At 28.4% G+C, this 18,483-nt stretch overlaps 1 protein-coding gene across 2 annotated transcripts; it reads left to right on the plus strand.

Moving 5' to 3' along the window:
• Positions 1-4,739: 4,739 nt before the first annotated feature.
• LOC100813657 (ATP synthase subunit gamma, mitochondrial) lies at positions 4,740-10,693 on the plus strand. 2 transcript variants are annotated; one of them, XM_006581953.4, is made up of 9 exons: positions 4,740-5,012; positions 5,132-5,175; positions 5,354-5,506; positions 5,711-5,824; positions 6,804-6,931; positions 7,647-7,769; positions 7,968-8,087; positions 9,886-10,007; positions 10,370-10,693. In XM_006581953.4, exons 1-9 carry the CDS (start codon positions 4,918-4,920, stop codon positions 10,437-10,439), a joined length of 969 nt encoding a protein of 322 aa, XP_006582016.1. In that variant the 5' UTR covers positions 4,740-4,917; the 3' UTR covers positions 10,440-10,693. The 2 variants fall into 2 exon arrangements, with proteins under 2 accessions (XP_006582016.1, XP_040872562.1); XM_041016628.1 differs by having other exon boundaries at positions 4,744-5,018.
• The last annotated feature ends 7,790 nt before the right edge of the window (positions 10,694-18,483 follow it).

The raw sequence follows: 18,483 nt of genomic DNA on the forward strand, positions 1-18,483 counted from the left end.
GGAATATTACTTGGTTACTCTGAAACATCTAAGGGCTATAGAGTATACAACTCTAGAACCTCAGTAATGGAAAAAGATATCCATGTGAAGTTTAATGACACCAAGTCTAATACAAAAATATCAAAGATGGATGAGTCTATTACAGATTTAAGATTGGACGATTGCATTGGACCCTCAACAACATTTACAACAACAAATCAATCAATAGAAGTAGACGCATCCAACCAAAACATTGGACCACCCTCAGTAAGTTAGAAAACCAAATAGGTGAATCCTAAAAAAGAATCATCCAGAGAACCATATCATAGGCGACCCCTCAACCAAGGTCCAAAAAAAGACATCTCTCAAACAACAAGGTCACACAACACTCATATATGAAATTGAACCTAAACACATTGATAATGTTATGGAAGATGAACGTTGAGTCAAGGCCATGTAAGAAAATATGCGTCATCCTACACTATGGCTATGGTGGTTGTCGTCAGAAAATATGCGTCATCCTTCCTAAGAGAGAGTGCATTTTGAAAGTCCTTCCTCAAAAAGAGTCGTTATGCGGGAAGAAGAAAATACAAGGAAGAGAAAACACATTCTCAGAATGCGAGAAGAAGAAAAGGCAAGTAAAAAAATGAGTCCAATAGGTAAAAAATGAAAACTTCATATGACAAATCTGTCTGTATGTCTCACTTTTGGAGAACCAATCAAAGATGGTCATGTTGGTAATTATTTTTGTGACATTTTCGTTCCTCTATGTCACGTGAGTTTTTTCATTAACGGTAACGGATGGAAGTTAACGGATGAATTTGTCGCATTTTTTTTTTACTTTTGGGGATTAAAATTTGATTTTTCATCTTTCGGGGATGAATTTGTTAGTGTACTATACATCCAGAGACAAAAATGACTATTTACCTTTTAATAAAATTTAATAAAATATTATTTAATTAATTTTAAATTAATTAATCATAATTAAACACTATCTAATAAAATAATGAGATCTAATTATATATAATAAATTAATCTCATAATTTTCTTTTATCCAACATTAAAATAAGTATATCATTTATCAAGACCAAAACAAGTATATCTAATAAAAAATTTAATGTAATTAAATTTAACATAATTAATATGTAAATAAAATATAGTTAATCTTTTTATATAATTTTAATGTAATTATACCTACTATGATATTAAATATTTTAAAAATGATAATTAAAAGTATGATACTGAATATTTAATATATAATTAAAAATATAATTAATTTTTTTACACAATTTTAATGTAATTATATTTAATTTGATACTAAATATTTAAAAAATGATAAATTTATATATGTTTATATATATATATATATATATTATTGAATAAAAAATACTAAGTATAAATTTGCAAATTTATAATTTAATAAAACCCATGCTCAACACAAATATAAAATCTAATATTTATTTTTAGTTTGAAATCCTATAAAATCATTTTTACTTAGATATTGTATAAAATAATTTTATGAATAAATACTATTTTTGAAAATCTTTATATTATATAATTGATATGTTTATACTAGAAATTAATTAAATATAATTAGTTAATATATTTATTATAAAATAATATTTTGTCTTTATGTTTAATAATTTTATTTATGAAAATTTTGTTAATTAATATTTATAGAATAAGATTAAATATTATTTTTACATAATTATATAATAAGTATTTTAATATTAATTTATTAAATATACTTTAATTACAAAAATATTACATACGTAACAATATCATAAATTAAATTAATTTTTATAGTGTTGAAATTTTATACATAAATACATTTGAATAAATTACATAAGATTTGTTTCTCATAATTGTCTCCTTTTATTATAATAAAAAATTAAAATATTTGTAATTAACTTGATCAAAAAATATACATATGTGATAATAATTAATTTATTTAAATTTTAAATATGAAGATTTACTTGTTTTAATTAACTTAATCATATTTAAATGATTTTTATGAACTAAAAAATAGAAGAAAAAAAACATTTACAATTTTTTCTATCATATACAGAGAGTATTTTCTTTTCTAACTTGTTTACTATAAAAAAATGAAGATAAATATATATTTCAAAATTTTATCAGATATACTTGGTCTAATCTTGATAAAAAAAATGTTATAATGTTGGATAAAAAATAATTGCAAGATTAATTTATAAGGCATAGTTAGATCATATTATTTCATTAGATAAATTTAAAATTTATTAGATAATGTATTAATTACAATTGATTAATTTAATGCTTATTTGATAATACTTTTATTGAATTTGATTAGATGAATACAAAACTAATTAGATAATACTTTATTAAATTTGATTAAATGATGTAATAATGTAAATCACGTAACATTACATGATTGAGTAATACATAAGTCATTACATGATTGGATAATACATAAGTCATACAGGTGTGACTAACTTGTTTTCAAGTCACAATGAAGTAACAACCAGATTTTAAAGAGTTTTAGATCAAGTAAGGAAAATGCTCGAAATAATTTTTTGCCTTAGTTATATTTGAAGGTTCAATTTGACTTTTTAATTATTAAAAATTCAATTTGATTCATCAATTGTTTAAAACATTTCAATTGGGTCATTCAATTATTTTAAAGTTCAATAAGGTCCTTTAATTATTTAAAACATTACAATTAGGTCCTTTGTAATGAAATATATAAATTTTGATTTTAAATAGTTGAGATACCTAATTGATTTTTTTAAAAAGAGTTAAAGGACTTGATTGAATTTTTTAAATAATTAAAGAACCTTATTAAACCTTTTAATAATTAAGGGACTCAATTAAACTTTTAATAACAATTAAGAAATTAATTATATAATTAAGCCTTTATTGTCATAGGTCAGAGACCACGATGTTCCCCAACATATTGGGTCATGACTAATTCCACTCGGAGTATATGATTGTTGTTTGTTCAAGAGAATTTTACACATGTGGGAATCAAACATGAATTCTCCCACTAAGTAGATTATTTTCACTCATGTGAACATAGCGAAGTCTTGTACCACTCGTCAACCCGTTGATTGTTTAGAATATTTTTTTATAACCATGGTATTGATATAAAATTATTCCCGCCGAAAGTAGTAACAAATATTCTTCGGGGACCTCGAGTGCACACAAGGTAACTATTTTTCTCCTAACACGATTTATTTCATACCCGAGAGCCAGGAACATACCGACATTAATAGGAGTTGTTGCCCTGGTTTTTTTCCAATTTAAAAACTTAATATATTAATATTATTTATTTTATAGAAATTTTGTTTTTTTATTGAGTAAAGAAATCTGATTTAAAATTAATAATAAGTTTGTTCTTGAAAAATGAAAAATACAAATTTAGTCCTTGAATGTGCAAAAAATGCGACAAATTAGTTTTACTGTTAAATTTGTAAGATTATTTTGTCATTAAGTTGTAATGTTCAAGGATCAATTTCAGAATAAATTATATTTTTCAATGACCAATTTCACATTATGTTGTAAAGTGTATTTTCATTAAATTAAATTATCTGTAACACTAATTTATTGCTTTTTTTTTTTACACATTTAGGGATTAAATTAAAAAATTTCATTTTTTTGAAATCAATTTATCAACAACTCACACTTGCATGGGCGAATTTGACTATTTATCTTTTTTTTTTTAAATTAAAATTATTATTCAAATAGATTTGATCTCTTAACTTTATTTTTTAAATAATAAATAAATAATATTTTTTAAAGAAACATCATCTCAATATTATATTTTATGAAAATTTAGTTATTATATGATCAATTTTTATCTCTTAGCTTTTTTAAATTGTAAAATTAATAGTACTTTTATCCTTTTTAAGAAATTTAATCTAAATATTGAACTGTGACTTCAGCAAGATCGACAAAGATCAAGAGATATTGTACCTTACAGATTTTTTTAAATTCATATTTTTATTTAATATTTTAGTAGCAAGTTTATACTTGGTAATAAAATGTAAGGTAAACTTTTATTGAATACTTATTAGTATATATTGAAAAGAAATTGTTGAAATGATAAATTATTGATTATTTTTGGAACACATATAAAAAAGACATTATGTGTTTTTTTGGGTGATTAGACATTATGTGTTTTGATAGATTATTAACATAATTTAATGTATTAAAACATCAAATTAAAAAATTAATGGTATATAGCTGTTGAATGTATTTTATTTTTTATAATTGGTCCTCCCTCTCTTAAGAGTTTGGGTCCATTTATATGAAGGACTAATCAGGATTCATGTCTTTTAATTTTGGTTAAGTAACTCAAACTGTTATTATTTATAAATATTTGAGTGTAGAAACCATGAAGTGATGAAGTAAAAAAGAAAACAAATTGGTTAAAAAAACAGAAAAAGAAATATATTATCGGAAATTAAGTCATCATTAATCACCTTTTTTAATTAGGAATTAGGTAATTGTTTTATCAAAAGAGAGAGAAATTTTTAAGTGTTGTGTGCAAATAATTGTTTTATATGGTTGAGTATACAATTTTTAATTTTAAAACACGATCTATTTAGATAAAAAAAATAAATAACCAGGGTGGGGGCTTGATAAATAAAAACACAAGACGAAGCCACTATTTTATTTAATTAATTAATTTGTTGTAAATGTAAATTACAAATTTGCAGTATTTTTTTTTATCAATATTTTGCCAGTATTTACTTACCTAGTTAGCAGTAACAAACCATTTGGAAAAAATCGAAAAGTCCGTGGGATTTGTGACAACACAACGCTGTAAAGTACTCCTCAATTCGAAAACGCAGTGTTTTAGCATTGTTCCTCAACACACACACACAAAAAAAACTCCCTTGTATATTGTTGCAGCTCTAGCTAGGGTTTCGCAAGTGCGATCCAAGAAGAACAACGACGATGGCGATGGCTGCAGCTCTGCGTCGCGAAGGAAGGCGTTTGACCCAACCAATCAACGCCCTCCACTCTTCTCTCAATTCCTCCCTCATCTCTCAGTCAGTGTTTGTTCCCTTTCTCTCATTATTCTTCTTTATCAAAGTTCCTAACTCTTCGATTTTCGAGATCTCGATCGATTTCACACACTAATCGAACTTTTTTGGTTTCTCTCTTTCAGAGACCAAGCCCCTCATGGCGCGCGCTCCATTTCCACTCAAGTTGGTACGATCCGTTTTCTTAATTTCGTTCTGCAGTGAGTTTTTTTGTTTTCTTTCAGCATTATGTGATAGAGATAGAAGGTTGGCTTAGTGGTGAAGGGAGAAGGGAACAAAAACTAATAAACTAACAACTAACGTTTGTGGATAATTTTTTTCCCAACGTTATGTGATGAATAATGCAGTGAGGAACCGAATGAAGAGTGTGAGGAATATCCAGAAGATCACCAAGGCCATGAAGATGGTTGCCGCGTCCAAGCTGCGGGCCGTTCAGACCAGAACTGAAAATTCCCGCGGCCTCTGGCAACCGTTCACCGCTCTTCTCGGTGACGATCCCAGTATGTTTCGCGATCCTATAATTATTATTGTTGTTGTTGTTGTTGTTGTGATCTATTTTGGGATCTTAATACATGTGAAACTCCTTCATTGGAATTTTTTTATGAATTAGGTATGTGGTGTGTTACTAGTGTGTTTGTTGTGTGTGGAATTTAATTTTATTTGTCTGATGCACTGACCTTGTTTTGGTTTTGTGTTTGTCTAAGGTGTTGACGTTAAGAAAAACGTTGTCGTTACCATCTCTTCGGACAAAGGTCTTTGTGGTGGAATCAATTCCACGTCTGTCAAGATAAGCAGGGTTTTGAACAAATTGAATTCTGGTAATTTTTGCATTTGGGTGATGTTAAACACTGTTTTTTGTTTTGTTTGACTGGATTGTTTTTAGAATGTTAAAATTGAAAGGGTTTCGAAATGTATAAGTTTGTAATGTTTGATCATTTTATGAGCTTAAATCTCTGAACATAATTCGTAATGCATGTTCCCAAAATATTATTTACCTAGATTATTGGGATGAAAAATAGCAGATGAAGATGATACATGTATACTGCTTGTACAAGGGTAAATTTGAAATGGTTCATATTTTAAATGTCTAGTACAAAGTTTTGGGTGTTGGTTCACATGCAGATGTCCAGTTTTGGGTGTGTTAAGATATCTCACTTTGTTTAGGAATATTGTTAGAATACTTTGGTAATTCTTCAATCCTGAGCTATCTTTTGGGTTCACATAGGCCAAGTCCATTTTTAGTATAGTATCCGACTCTATCCAATTTAATGTCTATAGATGTCCAGTCCAACCAACTTCACTCTAGATGTTCGTCTACAGTGTGAAGGGTGTGTTAAGATTTCTCACATTGGCTAGAAATATGAACAGAATTCTCCTTATAAGGCATGTGGAAATGACAATCTTTCTCACTTGAACTACTTTGGTGGTTGAGCTAAGTCCAGTTCATTTATAATTGCAGCGTTGCTCACCATTTTTTTTTTTTTGTATTCTGAGTTTTACTACTTTTAGCATAAGTATAAACTTATTTGAGTCCTCATTTTCTTGACTTATGTTATTATTTATTTGTATCAGCTTAAGACTATGACTTTTGACTATTAATCATGAATATATCTCAAATTTGGATTTTTTTTTAGCATTTTTATGTGTAGTAGTATAAAATATTTAATTTGTATTTAAAATCTTTAGAATAGTGGCCATCCCACTATCAACTATCTCACTAATGTGTTTTCTGGGTTGACCACTACTATCCGAAATTGATAACTATGTTTCTAATTATATACAATTTTACTACAATAGGGCCTGATAAAGAGACAAAATATGTCATATTGGGAGAGAAGGCTAAGGCTCAATTGTTGCGTGACTCAAAGAAACAAATTGCGCTCAGCCTTACTGAATTGCAGAAAAATCCCCTGAACTACACTCAGGTTTGCTTGTTGTGTCTCTCTGCCACTCATTGGTTAAGTATTACATAATTAAATTTCTGCTTCTACATTTTCTTTCAAGAGCCTGTGTGTTTTAATCTACATTGAAGTCTGAACATTAAGTTTTCTTTGAATTGATTAGTTCAAATGTAATTATGGTAGAGGAGCCAAGATTATGAGGATTTTGACAGTTTGGTATTTTTATTGGCTACCTTTTTTAAGGAAAAAATGAATTAAGCAATGAAAAATAATGAGGTTGAGGTGGACAGCAGTAACAGAATATCTTATACATGTGAACTTTTAGTGTGCTTTTGAATCTTAAATTCACGGGTTTTACATTTTTTATGCAATTAAGTTCTCAGCTGATCTTACATATTAAATTGTTGAAAGAAAGATTGCAATTATGACCTTCCTTTAAATGGTTTTAATTACTCATTTTCTGATTGAGCCTAATATGCTTATTGGCCTTTGTAGCCAACCTGACTCAGGTGAATAGGGCTTAGTTATTGTTGTTGAAATTCAAACATAGCACATGTTTGGTTCAACAATTTTTTGGGGATTTTTTCTCCAGTCTTAAAGCTTTCTTAAGATGAAGCTAAGCAAATGTTTTTCATCCGCAAAATAAGCTAGTTGAATACATAAATATGGATTTTGATGATTTACAGAATCTTGCACTGAAATGTCTCCACTGCCCTATGCTATTTGTTGGATCTTTCAGGTGTCTGTCTTGGCAGATGACATTCTAAAGAATGTGGAGTATGACGCATTAAGGATTGTTTTCAACAAATTTCATTCTGTTGTACAATTTTTGCCAACAGTTGCAACTGTACTGTCTCCTGAGGTACTTCCATTTGTCAATTTTTTTTCCCCTACATTTTTCAAATTTTGTCCCTTGAGCCTAACATCTAATCTTGGCAAAATTTTGGGTTTACAGTTGCTTTGCATGTAGAAAGGCCTGAAGGGAGTTATATTTTGCAATGATAGGCTTTGGTATTATGCTATTTACTTGTTCAATCTTATGAAGGTGATTTTCATGTAGGTTATTGAGAGAGAGGCTGAATCAGGAGGAAAGCTTGGGGAATTGGATTCATATGAGATTGAAGGTGGCGAGACAAAAGCTGAAATTCTTCAGAATCTGGCTGAGTTCCAGTTTTCTTGTGTGAGTAATTTTCAAAAACTTTGACAAACTATGCTGCTGGCTTTTTTTTTCTTTTTATATTTATTTACTTTATTACACTAATGAATATTATCTAAACATCCGATTCTGATCAACTGAAATTTTAAAAAGCAACAATGCAAGGAAATTTACCCGTACGAGTTTTGCTTTAGGAAATTTTCCTCTTGTCATGTTAGTAACATTTTTTCATTTATCTCATAGGAAATGAAACTCAGAATATTTTTTCATACATGTCAAAGTGGTTGAAAAGAAAGATATCTTTTACATATCCATCCAATTTTTCAACTTTTCCTAAACGGATGGCAAAATAAAATTATCGCTTGACTCTTGAGGTATATGCAACCTTATCTCTGCAAGGTAAAAGGTTGTTATAGAATTGTAATTGGTGGCCTCTAGATTAGTTTTAAAAATTGAACCGGTGATCAACCCAATCAAGTCACTGGGTCAATTGGTCAAACCAATGGGTCGCTAATTGACCTGCATGACTTGGTTTGTATTCAAAAAAATTGAAAATTTTATACCGGGTCTTTAAAAAAGCAAAAATATCACAAAAAAATTAGTATAATTTCACGAGCTCAATATTCAAGTTCAAATCTAGATTAATATTATATTATTTATCATTCATAATTATTTTAAAGATTATATATATATATATATATATATATTTTATTATGATCTTTTAAATTTTAAATATTTAATATAATAACCCCCAAAATGGCAGTTTTGTCTGCTAATGTTTATATATGTTTATAACAAAAACATGTGAAGATGTATGAGAGACCTGAGCACCAAGGATGCACGACCTGCAATGCTAAAGTTGTAGTAGTTAGTTTTGTAAAAAAATGTTTTTGGCTAGTTGTATTATAGTGTGACAGCATTGGAAGCTGTGCATGTCTATTACGTGAGACAATGCCTAGCTGTTGTGCATGCAGATCGAGAAAGTATGCTGCTGAAGCAGATTTAGACAGCTAGGGCTATTGTGCACTGATCGAAAAAGTAAAGCTGCACAAATAAAAAAAATCAAGTTTGGAAACTCGGTTCAATAACCAGTCACTACATCTATCGGTTTGCCGGTTCATTTGGAAACTTGGCTGGTTTGCTCCCGTTCCCAACAAGTCAAGGACACGAACGATCCAATAACTGGCTCGGACCGGCTGTATCAGTGGTTTTGGTTACCTGTCCAAATGGTCGGTCCAAGTCGGTTTTTAAAACTATGCTCTAGATTGTATATGACATAGACTAAACTACTAAAATGTGTGATTCTTCCTTTGATGGACCTTTTCATGGACAAATCCTGAATTGATTTTCAACCTCAATATGGGTACAAATTTTGATAAACAAGATTCACTCACTAAGGTGGACATAAGTTCAGTTTTTCATGTTTCACTGCCAACCCCTTTCCTTTTTCGATTGTTCTTGTGGTTGCTTTTTTGTAATTCAAACTGTAGAGGATTCCTGAGTTTGTGACAAATACACTTTGGCCTTGTGATCAGATGATTTTCTGAATTCATGGATGGAAAACTACTATGAGCTTTTTGGGATATTGATATCAGTTTTTTTGTTTTATATACACATAATATAACTACTCTTTCTATCTATTAGAATAAAAATTTCAGAAGAACTTTCTTTGGTATGCTTTTACTTTTTAATGGATTTCCTTTTCAGCTTTGTGTTGTTTTCTTTTATATACCTATTGATTTAGAAATGTTATCTTGATTTGAAAGTCTTTCTTTTGACATCATGGTCTACTTTTATTTTTACACTACTTTGCTATATATAGGTCATGTACAATGCTGTGTTGGAGAATGCTTGTAGTGAGCAAGGAGCAAGAATGTCTGCAATGGACAGCTCTAGCAGGAATGCTGGGGATATGCTTGATCGTCTCACCCTCACCTATAACAGGTTTCCTTTTCTTTCTCTTCTTCTACATGCATATTTTAGTTGGTACCGTCTTTGTTGGGAAATATGAAAAAATGACAGGAAGACATCCGTTCCCTAGTAGGCACCAGAGAGATATAAAAAGAGGTGTCTTGGTATGACACAGAAAAGAGAGACAAAAAAATGTCTTGCTAACTGACATTGGTTTATGAATTCAACCGTATAGAGTTTTTATTGGACTACACCTTATTAATGCATCACAGTGTAGTACGTTATTCCCATGTAATCATGTATGCATGCATGGGCTTTTTAATAAAAAAATTTCAATTAAGAGTGTTAAATTATGTTATGATTGGACTCACTGGTCTTTGTTTATTTTGTGGCAGAACTCGTCAAGCATCAATCACCACTGAATTGATAGAGATTATCTCTGGAGCTTCCGCACTGGAAGGTTAATTACAGGAGAGCAATCTGTGTAATATATTCAACAGTGGCGCGATATTAAGATAATATCGTTGGATTCTTTTGAAATTTGTTGGTGTCATTTTTTTAATCTTACTTGACTTCTGTAATAAGTGTTCCAAGGTCAAACCCATTGTGGGGATTTCTTGGTTGAGACTAGATATTTCTGGAATTGTGTTTTTGCAGTTGAAGATGGAGTCTGTCTTTTTTTGAAATGACTCATAATAAGATTTTTCTAATTTTAATAACGATGGGCCTTCATATCTCATACAAATACGGGTGTTTGAGTAAGAGTTGTGTTCAATGTAACATACTTTTTCATTAAAGCAACAAGTTTGTTTCAATATGTCAAAATATGGATCATGTTTGGTTATCCTGCCTCACAATGAGGGTAGGAACAAGTAAAAACTTAAATGTCAAGATTGGAAGTCATGTGTTAACCATGTCACACTATTGATTAAACACTTCTAGTTGTCCAAATTAGCTTTTCTGGGTTCAAACGGTCCTAGGATATGCATTAACATATTACTAGTCATCTCATAGTCTCTAATGCCAAATTTTACCAGCAATCCTTAAGGATTTTCCAAATTTAGCATCCAATGTCTAAAATGACAAATCAAGAGCACTATAATCATGAACTTAGAACACAGCTTTCTATCCTACTTGAGCATAAGTAAAATTCTAGGTAATTCTAAACTAGAACTTGTACACTCAGCTCCAAGATCCAGAAGACATCTAAATCGGATTTGAAGTTACTTGGAATTTAGAGCAACTAGTTATGTTTAGAAGCTTTGTTGAAGGCAGAAGAGGATATTTGTAGAAATCCTTTTTGGGGTAAGATCAATAGTCAATAGCTTCTAACCACGACTTCCATATATCTAATCACAACTTAACCACAACTTAGAACACAGTTCGAGGTTAATTAGGCTTGAGGAACTTAGTTGGTACAACTAACACCACAAAAAATCCAGTCATTAGAGGGGGCAAATCTGTGGTGGTTTTTAAAAATCATAAGAACATTATGGACTGGTTTGTTTAAACTTAATTTTTTTTAAATAAACACTTAAAAAAAATAATGCCATTTGCTTTTCAAAATAAATAAAGAAACATTTTTTTTGTTGAGAAATAAATAGAAAACAATTTTTTAAGAAACAAATAAAAAATAGAAAGTTATTTATTTTATTAGAATAAGTGCTTTTTTCTTTCAAGAAATAAATTTAAACGAACTAAGCCACGATTTTTTTGCAGTTTCTCTAACTATTACAATTTGATTTCTTTTATCTTGGGGTTTAACTATCTTTTAAGGCAGTTTCTAACCACCACACTACTTGAGACAGTCTTGGTTTATTTCACTCCATATGGGTAATTCAGAATCCAATTTCAAAATTATATTTAAATTTAAATAATGAGTTAAAGTCACATAAATTACTTATACAACTCAAATTCTAATTTAAGACATTACTTGTGTCAATAAGACAGATAAAACCATTTTTTAGTATTTCATATAATAATTGAATTGTTATTTGATTATATTTTAAACTATAACTAGATTTTATACCGTGCAATGCACAACTTTGATTAAATTATATTTTTTAATATTTATACTTATTATTATTTTAAAAATGTAAATAAATAAACTTGTAATTTTCAAAATATTTAGTATCATATTAAATATAATTACATTAAAATTTAGTAAAGAAATTAATTATATTTTTAATTGAGCATATGTTATCTCAAGAAATATCCTTCAATCACCTTTCCTCTTTCTTCATTTTGCTACTATTGATCTTCAAGAAGCAAATGACTCCATTGACGAAGAAGAAATAAGACATACAAGCTCTACATGGAGCAACTACATCATGTGGTATCAGAACATCTTCATCTAGGTGATGTTCTTTTACTTCCTCTATCTTTTGTTCGGTCAATTCACTTTAATTCCTTGTTCTTTATCATCTTCTCCACGTATCTTCTCCATTGTCTTGTGGTTTGGTGTCGTTTTGAGTAGATTAAAAAAAATGATTAAATCTTAGATCTATACTTGTTGCATTTTTATGGTTCAAATTTTATAGATATACAATTGAATCATGTTTTTGTGTTGATTTTAGGTTTTATAATTTTTCAGTCATAATCTTCTTGTGTTGAACCTTTAGATCTCAATTTTCTTGCAAAATATTGATTAGAAAAGAAAACACAAAAATCCAAGTGTAAATCACTTCATTCATGTTGTCTTAGAGTTATGTTTAGTCATAATAATTGTCACACTATGTTCTAAGTTTATGTTGAATTTTGATTTTGTTGATTGAATTCTAGATACATTTTTTTTTCATGTATTCTTGCAATTTTTAGCCTATGATTCGAATTTTGGGTCTAATTCATGCATGTCATTTGGTTCATGACATGTTCTAAATCAATTCCTAGAAGTAGTATTGTTGAACTTTTCTTGTTTTCTAAGTTTCTTATATGATGCCTATGAAGAAATTGAGTTGTGGTGCTGAGTTGTGGCTGGAATTGTGAATAAAAATAAGTCTTAAGTTCTCTTGAATTGTGTTATCCAGGACAATTGAGCATAAGCAAACACAATTTGTAATTATCCAAGCCTTAAGCAACATAAACACTATTCTTGATTTCTAGGTTAAAATTCTGGTTGATGTCAGTTTTGGCACACTGTCTTCTTAACTTCGCTATGACTTGAATACTTCTAGTTTTGATTTGAAATTTTAACGGGATAAAATAGACATCTGGACAAAAAAAATGGAAAAAAATGAACAAAAATGAAAAAGAAATGAGCAAGAAAAGGTGATAAAGATTAACGCAAAACACACATTCAAAACAACAAAAAAAGAATAAAAAAATGTGTATGCTTGATTTGCTTGAAAATTATTCATTATTTTGAGTTGTATTACAAGCCTATTTGACTTCTTCGAGTTGTTCATCTTTTAGATATGTTGCCAAATTAAGTGTATTGAAACTTATCACGATTTGTTCTTTCTCAAAGTAACACAATCGTGATCTAATACATATATGAAATGTATAAATTCAAAATAAAAATAAAAAATATAAATTTATAATTATTTATATTAAAATTTATTAAACCTTTGCTTTGCACGAGTTTATTTTTATCTAAATATAAGCGGATAATTTAAATGCATAAAGTATTTTTAAAAAATTATCATTTTATAATTTATTATAAACAATTCATTTAAATGGAGTTTTTAAGTATTATGTGTATTTTAAAAAAATATAAGCATATTAATGGTCAAGTTTTTTTGTGATATTATCATTAAAAATATAATATATCAAATATTATAGTTAATTAAAATAAGTTATCAAATATTTTTTTTATAAACTATTTCATATTTATTAACATTCAAATAAGAGAGAAATAAAAAATATAAAATAATAAACTTAACTCCAAAATCGTCAAAGATATAAGTCTAATTTTGTAGCATACAATCGTAATATCAGTTCTAGGAAAAATCATAATAATAGTGTGAGTAATTTCACACTTATACGGGATAGAAAAGGAATAACAAAAAATTATTTTTATTTTCAAGTTTATTTTCTCCATGTGAAAAGTATAAAATAAAAAAGAATCTAAAAATAATAAATGTGAATATATAATACAATATAATTATTATGTTTGTCTATTTAATTTATTTATTGTTAATATGTAGTATTTTTTAAATGTATTAATTATCAAAATTAAAAATTTATTTTAAATTTATTGAAATACTTTAATTTTTATTAAATAGATATAATTGTTAATTATTTTAAAATAATATTTTAAATAATTTTAAAGATATTAACTTTAATTACGTGATATTATTAAAGAATTGAATTGACTAACCTTGGTGACATCATAAATTAAATACTCTAGTTTTGTATAATTAAAATTATAAAACATTATTATTATCATTGTTGATATCCAGAGAAGTGCTCAACACACAATAAAGCAATACCAACGAATCAGGAATATTGCTATTTATAGTAATTACATTATCTCTTATTTTATTAGTTTTCTCTATTTCTATTTAATAAAAAAATATTTTATCAAATCAATTTTCCAAATTCTTTTTTGTAATACACCTAGTTATATCTTATATAAAAAAGACACTTAATTCATTTGTCTTTATAAGGATGTTATTTTTTCTTATTTTAATAAAAAAATTAATAGTATATTTTTATTAAATTGTGTAAAGATAGATAATAATAATAATGATAATAATAATAATAATAATAATAATAATAATAATAATAATATATTATAAATATGTGCATAAATTATATAAATAGATTTTTTCAAAAAAATATAAATAGATATTTTAACATGCTATATTTATTAGTTGTGTCCAAAAAAAATATGTGCATAGATTGTATAATAAAGATTATTAATGTGAGTTATTTAATCTTCCAACAATGTTATATCAAATTGATTCAGATCAATTGTTATTATAGAGTTTAGGTTTTGATCAACAGTCAAATTTCAAGTTTAGATTATTTTGTCAAATCAAAGACTATTATAAAGTGTAAATTTTGATTTAACCATAGTAAAAGTTCAATTAAGTATCTCTCTCTCTCTTTACATACACACTTATTTTGTAATAATTGAGGGATCTAATTGAACTTTTGCAAAAATAATTAAAGGACCTGATTTAATTTTTTAAAATAATTAAAGGATTTTATTGAACCTTTTAATAATTGAGGAACACAATTAAACTTTTAATAATAATAATAATAATAAAGATAAAATAGAAAAATAATCACAATAGACCATCTACAATGCATAGTTGTTTAGATAGGTTGCTTATCATAATTTTGTGGGCATTCCAATTCCATTTAGATTTAAACACTCTACATGAAATTCACTCCAATGTTAAGATTATTGAAGTGAATGACTAACTTAATTTTGCTTAAAGTTAAACAATGTTAAACAATATTACTTAAAGTTAAACAACTCATATAAGTACTTTCATTGCAAATGCGTCAAACAACTTGTTATTTATTAGTATTAGAATTAGATGTCCGTTCATTCTGTTTTCTCTCAATATTCTTGTTATATATACTTTGTACTTTAATACAGAAATTACATGAAATGTCCTTTTATTATTGGCTTTAATATCCAAGTATCTATTTTGGGAATGTAAATGTTGAAGAGACAGGCTTTGATACTGAGATTTATGTCGTAGCTTTACATTAGGTATCTTACAATTATAAAATGGTTCTATAGATAAATAATGCATGCTCAGTGAGTGAGCTATAAAAATATATGAATTACAACAGAGTAATGAAGGTTGATGACCTTAGTTTTCTTTAGAGCTGTTTCTTGTCTCTAACTGACTTCTGGATCTATTATTCTATGATAAAAAAATAATTTGTTTGCCAGATTAATCGAATTGCTCGTTTTGCGAATTAGATTGCTCAGAAGCATCAATGGAAACTTTGCTATGTTGACAAAGCCAATGTACTAGAAGTACTTGTTGATGGAGTAAGACATTTTATTCACGAATATTGTGGAGTTTTTTGCAAATTGTATTACACGTGCAGAGAAAAAAAGTATTGTGTTTAAAACATGCTAAAAACATTATCAGGCGTGATATATTATGTGGTAATTCTAAGGAATACTGTTGCCTTGTGTGTGTGTGTGCTTTTTTTGTTTTTCCTTTTCCCCAATTTGGTTGACAGATTTTCAAGGCTGAGTTCACATGTGTTCCATGGTTCACCTATGACTCTGCATGCCTTTGAGCTTATCTCAGGGCCTCAATCTTAGTAGTCCTTTTTGAGAAGCAAATGATATGTTTATCTTTATAAGAAAATCAATCAATTGTAATTCAAGAGGGCGAGCCCTGGTGCAGCGGTAAAGTTGTGTCTTAGTGACTTGTTGGTCATGGGTTCGAATCCGGAAACAGCCTCTTTGCATATGCAAGGGTAAGGCTGCGTACAATATCCCTCCCCCATACCTTCGCATAACGAAGAGCCTCCGGGCAATGGGGTACGAAGTTTTTTAATCAATTGTAATTCAAGGTGGTCCTCTGCACTTTATAAGAAGTTGATGTTCATTATGATCAATGAATGAAAAAAAAAAAACAAGTACTAAAATTTGTTGATTTTGTCTGAAATGTCTGCTTGTTCCGTTCTTTTGGGCATGTGATTGATTAGAACTTATAGTATGCAGGGTTGTAATTTAGTTACCGTACCTACTCATGTACCATAAGCAACATGCTTCCTCCAATGACATTTGTGATGGCAGCTGGTTATTTAAAATTTTAAATACACAATCAGTGAATCTTAATTCTTTTCCTCTGAATTGCAAGTTCTTAGGATTTGAGATTTTGTGGATGCCTCAAGCAAGGGTCTTCCTCTATTATCCATCTTGGTTGATTCTCTGCAACACCTCGAGTCTTTTGGGGTGAGCAATTTATTTTTTATTTTGCTATCTTTTTTATATAATTGGTTTCTTTGGGTGTTCATTATTTATGTGGAAACTAAAAACGGGAATTAGTTTCGGTTAGAAAAATAAAATAAAAAGAAAATGTAAAACCTTAAATTAAATAATAAAATATTTTTTTTGCTTGTCTTTTTGGTTAAAGGGGAAGAGAGATATATATAGACACAACCAAACAATCTTGTTACGGGCAACGTTAAAAAAAAAAAAAACTTCAACACCTTGAGTGCTAACAAACCAAAACAACAAATATATCCCAACGTGCAAGTGGAACCTCCAAAAAAAAAGAATTTCAACAAATAAAATATGATTGGAATTAACCACTAAGCTTAACAAAAAAATCTTATTACATTAAAAATCAAAATAAAATAAAACAAATATTTTACAAAATTAATATAAGTAATATATTTTATAAATTTTAAATTATAAAACAAATGTTTATTAACATTTCCTCACATAATTTAAAATTTTAAAATATTTTTAAAACACAATTTGTACAAACGTGAAATAAAGAACATGTGATATTCTACTTTAGTGTAAGGAACTTTTCGGGTTTAAGCCTTATACCTAGTGTTTATGAACTTTCACTCGAGAAAAATGTAGAGACCTAATTGTCTTGAATTACACCTTTTTTAACCGGACTTTATTACACAACGTCTAGAATATTGACGTTCATTTAGGGAGGTTCTAATAAGTAGTTGCGCGTTACATGGCCTTGTGCATGTATCTTGTTTTGTGAGTGTCACTTAGAGATTAACTCATATCTCAAAGAGTGGTTTGTGACCCCACCCCTACAATAATTGTCATCGGATTCATTAAGAGGTATTTTTTATACCAAAAAATACACATGTGTAAATACCTCAACCTTAATATTGTCACAAGTTATAATATATCTCGTCATAGTAATGAGAAAAGGAACAACTCCGTAAAAATTATTTTGGTGTACTTTAGTTAATAAACAATTTTGTTGTCACTCGTTGAACTCTATTCATGATATCACCAATCACATAGAGACGGGTATCCATTATTGTAACTAAATAATGAGCTTTAGTCTCATTCCCCTCGATGACTCAAATACTTGTTGACGCGTCAATCTTTTTTGTAAGTGGATCCACAACATTGTTTTCTGACTTGACAAAGTCAAGAAAAATAACACCATGAGAAATCAAATTTTTGATAAACTTATGTCTCACTCTTAAATGTCTTTTTTTTTCATTAAATTTTTTGCTAGTAACTTTAGATATAACAACTTGACTATCACAATGCATTGAAATTAGAGGTATAGACTTATTCAACAATGACAAATCACATAACAAATTTTTAAGAAACTCAGTCTCACTAGTATTAATATCTAAAACAATAATTTTTGCTTCCATGATATAACGTAAAATAATAGTTTGTTTTAGAAAATTTTCATGATACTGCATCATCAGCTAAAGTAAAGACATAATCACTTGTCGATTTTGTTTCATCAAAATCAAAAATCCAATTTGCATCACTAAATCCCTCAACAACAGCAGGAAAACATGTATAATGAATGTCATAATTAATGGTTCCTTTTAAGTATCTAAAAACCCTTTCTCATGCAATCCAATG

Source organism: Glycine max, chromosome 6 (assembly GCF_000004515.6).
Source record: "Glycine max cultivar Williams 82 chromosome 6, Glycine_max_v4.0, whole genome shotgun sequence".
NCBI classification, from domain to species: domain Eukaryota; kingdom Viridiplantae; phylum Streptophyta; class Magnoliopsida; order Fabales; family Fabaceae; genus Glycine; species Glycine max.

Bases quoted from the DNA above. Each gene is read 5' to 3' on its own strand.
- LOC100813657 (XM_041016628.1), top strand. From the start codon at position 4,918: ATGGCGATGGCTGCAGCTCTGCGTCGCGAAGGAAGGCGTTTGACCCAA. The intron at 5,019-5,131 runs GTTTGTTCCCTT...TCTCTCTTTCAG, and splicing joins TCCCTCATCTCTCAGTCAGT to AGACCAAGCCCCTCATGGCG. The intron at 5,825-6,803 runs GTAATTTTTGCA...TTACTACAATAG, and splicing joins TTTGAACAAATTGAATTCTG to GGCCTGATAAAGAGACAAAA.